This window comes from Bufo bufo, chromosome 7 (assembly GCF_905171765.1).
Source record: "Bufo bufo chromosome 7, aBufBuf1.1, whole genome shotgun sequence".
Classification (NCBI taxonomy): domain Eukaryota; kingdom Metazoa; phylum Chordata; class Amphibia; order Anura; family Bufonidae; genus Bufo; species Bufo bufo.
Genome location: NC_053395.1, coordinates 3,278,164 through 3,287,216, shown reverse-complemented (window position 1 = coordinate 3,287,216; position 9,053 = coordinate 3,278,164). Strand labels below are relative to the sequence as shown.

At 45.1% G+C, this 9,053-nt stretch overlaps 1 protein-coding gene across 1 annotated transcript; it reads right to left on the bottom strand.

The window, feature by feature from the left end:
* Positions 1–647: 647 nt before the first annotated feature.
* LOC121008108 (mas-related G-protein coupled receptor member H-like) lies at positions 648–8,297 on the bottom strand. Its single transcript, XM_040440453.1, has 3 exons — positions 8,080–8,297; positions 1,094–2,166; positions 648–1,052 (listed from the first exon to the last, which is right to left on the bottom strand). The coding sequence occupies exon 2, from the start codon at positions 2,124–2,126 to the stop codon at positions 1,179–1,181; it is 948 nt and encodes a 315-aa protein (XP_040296387.1). The 5' UTR covers positions 2,127–2,166; positions 8,080–8,297; the 3' UTR covers positions 648–1,052; positions 1,094–1,178.
* Positions 8,298–9,053: the final 756 nt, after the last annotated feature.

Below are 9,053 nucleotides of genomic sequence, written 5' to 3'. Positions count from 1 at the left end.
TGCAGTCACTGTGTACATACATTACTTATCCTGTGCTGATCCTGAGTTACATCCTGTATTATACTCCAGAGCTGCACTCACTATTCTGCTGGTGCAGTCACTGTGTACATACATTACTTATCCTGTACTGATACTGAGTTACATCCTGTATTATACTCCAGAGCTGCACTCACTATTCTGCTGGTGCAGTCACTGTGTACATACATTACTTATCCTGTACTGATCCTGAGTTACATCCTGTATTATACTCCAGAGCTGCACTCACTATTCTGCTGGTGCAGTCACTGTGTACATACATTACTTATCCTGTACTGATCCTGAGTTACATCCTGTATTATACTCCAGAGCTGCACTCACTATTCTGCTGGTGCAGTCACTGTGTACATACATTACTTATCCTGTACTGATGCTGAGTTACATCCTGTATTATACTCCAGAGCTGCACTCACTATTCTGCTGGTGCAGTCACTGTGTACATACATTACTTATCCTGTACTGATCCTGAGTTACATCCTGTATTATACTCCAGAGCTGCACTCACTATTCTGCTGGTGCAGTCACTGTGTACATACATTACTTATCCTGTACTGAGTCTGAGTTACATCCTGTATTATACTCCAGAGCTGCACTCACTATTGAAAAAATGAACTATAATATTTTGTAGAAAGTAAGTCTTCAGTGGACGTGGTCTTTTCTGTGTAGCATTTTATTGGTTAGATGTTCTCCTTATTGCCTCAGTGTCCACCATCTCATGTGTGTGTCCGGACTTTAAAGAAATGTATCATTCACCAGATTTGTGACTTTTCACCAGGTGGATAAAACGGGGGCGTGCCGATGCAGAATGAGGGCCCTGCAAGGGCCCCGAGATATTTTTTCCTGATTTACACCAGAAACTGGCATAGTGAGTGAAATCTATGGCAGCTCCGATCTGCGGCAGATTTCATTCTCGTGCACGGAGTCCGAGGAGGCCTGTGCCTCGTCATAAATAACCTGCCAGGCCCCATGCATCGGAGTAGCGCACCTCGGCCTCAATAATTCAGACATTTATCTTTGTAGATCTCCTGCTAAAAAAAACTCAATCTTTCTGCCAGTGGTAAATTACAGATCTGCACATAAAATATTGAGGACACGTTCGTTACAAGTCTTTGGACCGGACGCCTTCATTCATAGGTGCTTGGCTAGTGCTCAATGTCAGTGTGCTGCGTCTCTACCTGGTCACTTCCCTCAGAGGTCTTTCTATCGTCTTTGAAGACAGATTCAAGAGCTTGTGTTGTGGGGAGACTCTTCTTCCACCTCCCGACAATAATATAGATGTAGGGATTGACAGTCGAATTGACGGCAGAACACAAAGAAAATGCCATGTAGCTGAGGATCTTGGTCATCCCTGTAGGAATGAAGGCAAAGAAGAACAAGAGTCTCACGATGGTGGCTGGAACCAGAGAGATGAGGAAGGTGGTGACCGCTGCGACAACCACTATGTACAGTTTAATCGGCCGGTATGGTATGGAGGTCTTCCGGATCTCTATGAGAAGGACGGCACTGGCGCCAATCATGGCAAGAGTCACAATCAGGAACAGGATTGATATGACTATGTAAACAGTAGATCTGTATTGAGGGATGAGGAACCTCTCTAGAATAGATATTAGGAATGACGCAATCCATATAATCACAGTCAATATGGCTGACAAGTGCTCCGGGCGGCGACATTTGTACCACATGGGAAAGCAAACAGAGAGAGATCGTTCAATGGAGAGAGCGGCCAGAAATAACAGGCTCGAGTTAAATCCAAAGCTGTTCAGGAAGTCGCCAAACACAGAGAATACCGCGTCTTGCCTCGGTGAGGTGTGCACTCCATTATACAAGCACAGGAAGAACAAAGTCACCATGCAGCAGCCAAACACGAAGATGAAATCCGCCACAGCCAAATTCAGGATGTACACTGTCGACTGGTTCAGCTTGATGCGGAAACAGAAGAGATATATTATGATCACATTGCCGATCAGTCCCACCAGGCAGATGAGGACAGTCAGGAGGCAAATGGTGATGGGGATGGTGAACTGCGAGAGGTCTGGTCGGGAGTCGTTGGCTGAAGGGTGCGTGTTGTTGATTGAGGAGTTGAGGGACATTATGTTATGCAGTTACTGGAGGACAGGGACATCCATAAACCTGAGAAAGAGAAAAGCAATATTAGCAGAAGCAGAAAATAACCTAAAAAAAGCCCCAACATGATGAAGTCCTGGATTCCTTCTGTAAGGACTGAGTCCTGTTCAGGGACTGCTTGTCTGTAAGAAAACCCAAGAAGTGTAAAGGACTACAGACACAATAACATGGCCATCCAAGGTGGTACCCATATTTTTACAACCCCAATTCCAAAAGTCTTAAGCCACTGTGTAAAATGGGAATACAGTAAATAAAACCGGAAGGCGATCATCTGTAAACCTCATGATACCTCCCATACTTTATTCACAATAGATCACAGAACATACATCAGATGAGGAAAGGAGACATTTTACCATTTCATAAAAAAAATTACTTATTTACAACTTGACGGCAGCAAAGCTTCTCAAAATAAAGTTGCACCAGGGACATGTCTAGCATTTAATGCAGCCTCCCCACTTCTTCTACGTCTGGGAAGTGAGGAGACCACTGTTGGAGTTCTGGGAAAGGAATCTTGTCCTATTCTTGTCTGATGTAGGATTCTCCTGCTCCACACTCTGGGGTCTTTACTGGATTTTTCCTTTTCTATCGATAAAAGGTCTGGATGCAGGGGGCCGGTTCAGCCCCCGGGGTCTTCTTCTGGGAAGCCGTGCCATTGTGATGGATGCAGTATGTGGATTAGCATTTTCTTGCTGAAATATGCAAGTCCTCTCCTGAAAAATCCTCAGCTGTGTGACCAGCACTCTGCTTCTCCAACTGACACAGGAAGTCAGTTATGTCTGAGATGGACATTGAGGCTTCCATAGGAACATATAGAGAACCGGCTTCCTGTCTACACATAAGATGATAAAAGTCTGAGTTCTGATCAAAGCTGAGGATCAGAAGGGAGGTTATAACTCACAAATACAGTCTCTGGTAAGATCGCCTTCACTACAGTTTACATCATGTACCTTTTTAACTGGTGCATCTTTAAGGGCTCATGCACACGAATGTATTTTCTTTCCATGTCTGTTCCATTTTTTATGCAGACCCTATACTGAACCATTCATTTTAATGGATCCGCCCAAAAAAAACGGAAGGTATTCTGTGTGCATTCCGTTTCTGTATGTCCATATTTCCGTTCCGCAAAAAAATAGAACATGTCCTATTATTGTCCGCATTACGGACAAGGATAGGACTGGTCTATTACGGGCCAGCTGACGTCATCCGTATTTTTTGCGGATCAGTTTTTTTGCAGACTGCAAAATCCATACGGTCGTGTGTATGAGCCCTGATGCAGTGCTGCCTGAGGAGCCATAGATCACGAGCATCCAGTACTGACCATTGCCTTGTCCCTCGGTCACATGGATCTCTTCAGACTCTCTGGATCTTTTGATGATATGTATTTGACACCGAAGAATATTTTTGACAGTGGAACAGACAGCACACATGGGAGATGAACCAGGGTCGGGGGCTTCATGCCTCAGCTGTGATGGAAGAAACACAAGGATCTGACCCCCCTTTTCTGTAGAGGACAGGAATTCTAGAACAATGTCCTCTGGGGCGTACATAGAAATCATGGGGCCCCATAGCAAAACTCAAAATTGGGCCCCCCCCCCCCAATAAAAAGTTTAATAATTAAAGCTGATTAGTGAAGGTGCGGGGTACATTAGGAGCTAAATAAAAGGTTAGGCTGTGGTCACATCACGTTTTTGCCATCCGTTTTTACTTATATCTTGGGGGGGGGGGATAAAAAAGTGCTGCACCCTATGCTTTTCTATCCTGCAGAGTCCAGTAGAAAAACCGTATAGGTTAACATATACATTTTTCTTTCAAACTCTATGATGAAGGATGCCACTGTATGTATACATGAAACTAATGGAAAAAACGGGACATGAACTCGGCCTTACCCTTTAAGTTTTATTTATTTTATGATAGGTGTAAATCAGAGGAGAGCCTATAGTGTTAATTACTGCAGCAGGACTGTCCACACTGGACAATGTGACCCCTGGGACAGATCTTCTGCAGGTCCACAGCATCAGATCTCTGTCTCACAGCTCAACTTCTCCCTTTGTTATTACCAGGGAGCAGAGTCATGTCCCACCCTTCACTCAGAGGTCGTCTATCTGGAGCATAGTCTATCAGAATACATATGCAGTACAGTGAGCAGAGCGGAGGCTCCTGTCTGACCCTGACAGCTCTAAGTACAGTCACCCAGCAAACAGCCCGTCTTCCTGCCAGCGCCATCATGCAGAGCGCTGCTGCTGCTTCCTTCTGCCCTAGGAGTAGTGAAGGCAGTGCTGGGGGTTAACAAGCATAGAGAAGGGCAGGAAGACCCAGAGGAGGGTCAGCATGTGGGACATCACTGCTGAGAACAGTCAATGCAGGGCTGGTACTTACCGCGCTGCTCGCTGTGGGAGCAAACTTCACAGAGGGGCGGGCACATCAGGCAGTGAGCTGCTTCCTGATTGGAGGAATCGGCTGCACTAGCGCTGCGTATAACGCCAAATGAAAATGTAAATATGTAATGGCACTGGGGCGTTTGGGGTGGCAATGTACACCCCTCATTGACACTGGGCCCAGGGCTGCCGACCCAAAAGCCCTATTTCCCGTTATTTATCTCTCTACTAATAACTAATGCAGCGTGTATTCAGGTCGGAAAGGGGGCGGAGCCATGCAGCCTGGCCGGGCCCCCTAACCTCACGGGCCCCATAGCCAGTGCGTGGTCTGCCTATATTGACGGTACGCCACTGTCTGAGACCAACAAGTCCCACCTGCTGTTCTGATAAAGCACCCTGCAGCATTCTAGCGGCTTTCAAGTTACAACCTCTGGCGTGCTCCAGTCATATGCCTGTGGCTTTGCCGCACAGGGGGGCCGCTGTGTGGCTGCTGGATCCCATTGCCTGCTGGAGCGGTGTGGGGGCGCTACGGTCGCCCGCACGGCGCCGCGCCATAGTTAGAGTAGGTCCCCACTTAAAAGAGGCAACCTTGTCGCGGTAAGTGGACCTATGCTCTTTGATCAAACTGTATACTAATGCCTCCTAATAGTGCACAGCAATAGATTGATAATAGTGCTGTATAGCCATGTTCTATCAAAAGAAATGCTGAAAATTGTGAACAGTTGTCATATCAGACGTATAGGAATGAGGATGTGCGATGGGATTTGTGGTTGCTCAAGGGATGGAGTGGACAAGTCGCTGGTGACATGAGATGTTACGTGGTTGTAGATGTTTGTGGGCAGATCTGATTGTAGTGAGATCTCCTGATTTCCTTCTACAACTGCTGGATCTACCACATAGTGTCAGTGTCCACCCTAACAGCTGTAGGTCCAGGTGTGATCTGTCCTGATGTATGTACAGTGCCCGGTTTGGGATGACCCCAATGCTACAATGAGTCCCCCAGACACCGTCAAGGTGTTACCATGTGTTCCGGCTCTCCGGAAGAGATTGTAAGGTGGGAAAAAAGTCCAGAGAGTCAAGGTCTGCAGTAAACCAGTGGGCTTCTTTACTGGAGGAATTCAGGTACAAAACAATACAGGCGAGGCATAGGGCTGGCTTCTCTAGTCTCCTCCCTAGCAGAAGAAGGCTGTACAAAGGCCAGGGGCTCTAACTGCTCTCTTCATATAGAGTTCCTAGCTGAATTAGAACCTTCTACTGGGAGTGGTATAGTGGAGAAGCACAGCCTAAACAGAGACAGTAATACCATTTTTGTCTATCATAGACTCTATAGAGCTTCACTGCAAGTCTATGGGAATGTATAAGCAATTTTTCTAGAAATAAACCAGTCTTCAATCCCCTCAGGGGAAAAAAATATATTATATATATATATATATATATATATACAGTATATACACTCACCTAAAGAATTATTATGAACACCTGTCCTATTTCTCATTAATGCGATTATCTAGCCAACCAATCACATGGCAGTGGCTTCAATGCATTTAGGGGGGTGGTCCAGGTCAAGACAATCTCCTGAACTCCAAACTGGGTTAGAATGGGAAAGAAAGGGGATTTAAGCCATTTTGAGCGTGGCATGGTTGTTGGTGCCAGACGGCCGGTCTGAGTATTTCACAATCTGCTCAGTTACTGGGATTTTCACGCACAACCATTTCTAGGGTTTACAAAGAATGGTGTGAAAAGGGAAAAACATCCAGTATGCGGCCGTCCTGTGGGCGACAATGCCTTGTGGATGCTGGAGGTCAGAGGAGAATGGGCCGACAGATTCAAGCTGATAGAAGAGCAACGTTGGCTGAAATAACTCGTTACAACCGAGGTCTGCAGCAAAGCATTTGTGAAGCCACAACACGCACAACCTTGAGGCGGATGGGCTACAACAGCAGAAGACCCCACCGGGTACCACTCATCTCCACTACAAATAGGAGAAAGAGGCTACAATTTGCACGGGCTCACCGAAACTGGACTGTTGAAGACTGGAAAAATGTTGCCTGGTCTGATGAGTCTCGATTTCTGTTGAGACATTCAAATGGTAGAGTCCGAATTTGGCGTAAACAGAATGAGAACATGTATCCATCCTCTGATGGCTACTTCCAGCAGGATAATGCACCATGTCACAAAGCTCCAATCATCTCACATTGGTTTTTTGAACATGACAATGAGTTCACTGGACTAAAATGGCCCCACAGTCACCAGATCTCAACCCAATAGAGCATCTTTTGGATGTGGTGGAATGGGAGCTTCGTGCCCTGGATGTGCATCCCTCAAATCTCCATCAACTGCAAGATGCGATCCTATCAATATGGGCCAACATTTCTAAAGAATGCTGTCAGCACCTTGTGGAATCAATGCCACGTAGAATTAAGGCAGTTCTGAAGGCAAAAGGGGGTCCAACACCGTATTAGTATGGGGGCACTAATAATTCTTTAGGTGAGTGTATATTACAAATGCATTTTTATTCAGTTACAAAAACATACAAAATTACCCAGTAAAATGGAGAGATGACTAAAATCAAGACTTTAAGATTTTTATCTGGGTCTTGTTTCCTCCTTTTTTTTTGGAGGCAAATGGTGTTGTAAGTTATGTTAAATACTTGTTTATGTCTAGAAAACTGCTTATACATTCCTTAGACTTGCAGTGAAGCTCTATAGAGTCTATAATATACAGAAATTGCATAGATGTTTCTGTTTAGGCTGTGCTTCTCCACTTCACCACTAGAAGGGTTGTTGTGAATTTTGAGCATGACCCTATGATTACTTTTCTTTTAGATGCGTTTTTGTAGATTTATAAAAAATGTCTTCAGACAAAAACCACAGAGCTAAACCAGACGGTCAGAATGTCAGCATGTCTCTCAGTATTATCTGGCTGTGCATTAACTCTTTCAACAATGCAGATATAGTGTAATAACAGCATGGATGAGCAGGATACATTACAAGTTGAGTTCACACTTTAGTTATTTGATGAGTTATTTCAATCAGTTATTGTGAGCCAAAATCGGGGGCGGGTCAAAACCACCGAACAGGTGCAGATCTTTCCATCATACCTGATCTCTGTGGAGGCTTCACTACTGGTTTTGGCTCACAACAACTGATGGTAATAACTGATTAAATAACTGGTGTGAACTTGGCTTAAACATATACATAGTAACATAGTTTATAAGGCTGACAATAGACATCCGTCCATCCAGTTCAGCCTGTTATCCTGCGTGTTGATCCAGAGGAAGGCAAAAAAAAACTGTGAGGTAGAAGCCAATATTCCTCAATTTAGAGGGAAAAGATTCTTCCCGAAGGTGCTGAATATAAATGCCGTTCAACACAATATGAAACAGTAGAAGTGCACACGACGGCATAAATCGCACTGCAAGTTAACCATTCAGAGTACAATGAAGAAGGGAGTTTGCATAGTAGCTATAGGGGAAATGTCCATAGTCCAAAGTGCCCCTGCTCCGCAGTACTACACATGTATTACACATCGTATAGCGGCTGACCTGCTGGTGACGTGAGATGTTATGAGCTTGTAGATGTTTTTATGGTCAGATCTCCTGATTTCTCACTATAACTGCTGGATCGACCACCTAATGTCCAGTGTCCGTGTCCACCCTGATTGCTGTAGGTTATTAGAGCAGCACTCACCATCTGCATCCAGATCCTACTGAGGTGACGTCTGTGTCTCAGGGCACCGGTGCTGAGGATCTGGCTGTGCTCGGCTGCCAACCTCTCAACATTCTGAGATTCCCTCATCATCCATGCTCACCTCATTCCGGCATTCCTGGGCGTCTGTGGACTTGTCTGTATGTTAATGTAACAGCTAATAAATTATGTAATCATCGCTCCAGATTCTCGGGGTCAGAAGAAGGTTCTGTCAATGACATCATATTAAAGCATGTTTTCTGGATGTCACCTACACGGAAACTGACAGGGAGACCTATCATAGGACCCCCTGGAGGGTAGTATGAGGTAGGATCATCATCGGCTTGTAGCCTGCACTGGAGAGCTCCAGTATCCATCCATGGAGGTGACGGCGTCCTGTCTGATGGAGCTCAGCCTTCATTTAAGGGTCTATTCTCTTAACACATAAGAAAGTGCAAGCAGCTTTACTATAGGAGGGAATTAAACATTTTTTCCTGGGTTTTTTTCGACCTCTCCTCGGACTATAAGCGGTTCCATTCAGTTTCCATCATTTTACTGTCCATTCTGTCCGGTCAGGAGTGACCACAGCCCAAAGATCGACTGCATGAGTTCTCACTTTAGCAGGTACTACAGGCGATTTGTAGCATCATGTTCTAATGAACTCCATATTCCTGAAAAAGAACAGAAACAAGATCCATCCCATGATGGCTTCAGACATGAGAGAGGAATGAGGGCAGTTGTATGCAGCATAGAGAGGATAACCAAACCTATCAGAGTCTCACCACTCACCAGACACTCACATATTGATAAGAGACCCCTGCTTTGGTCACAT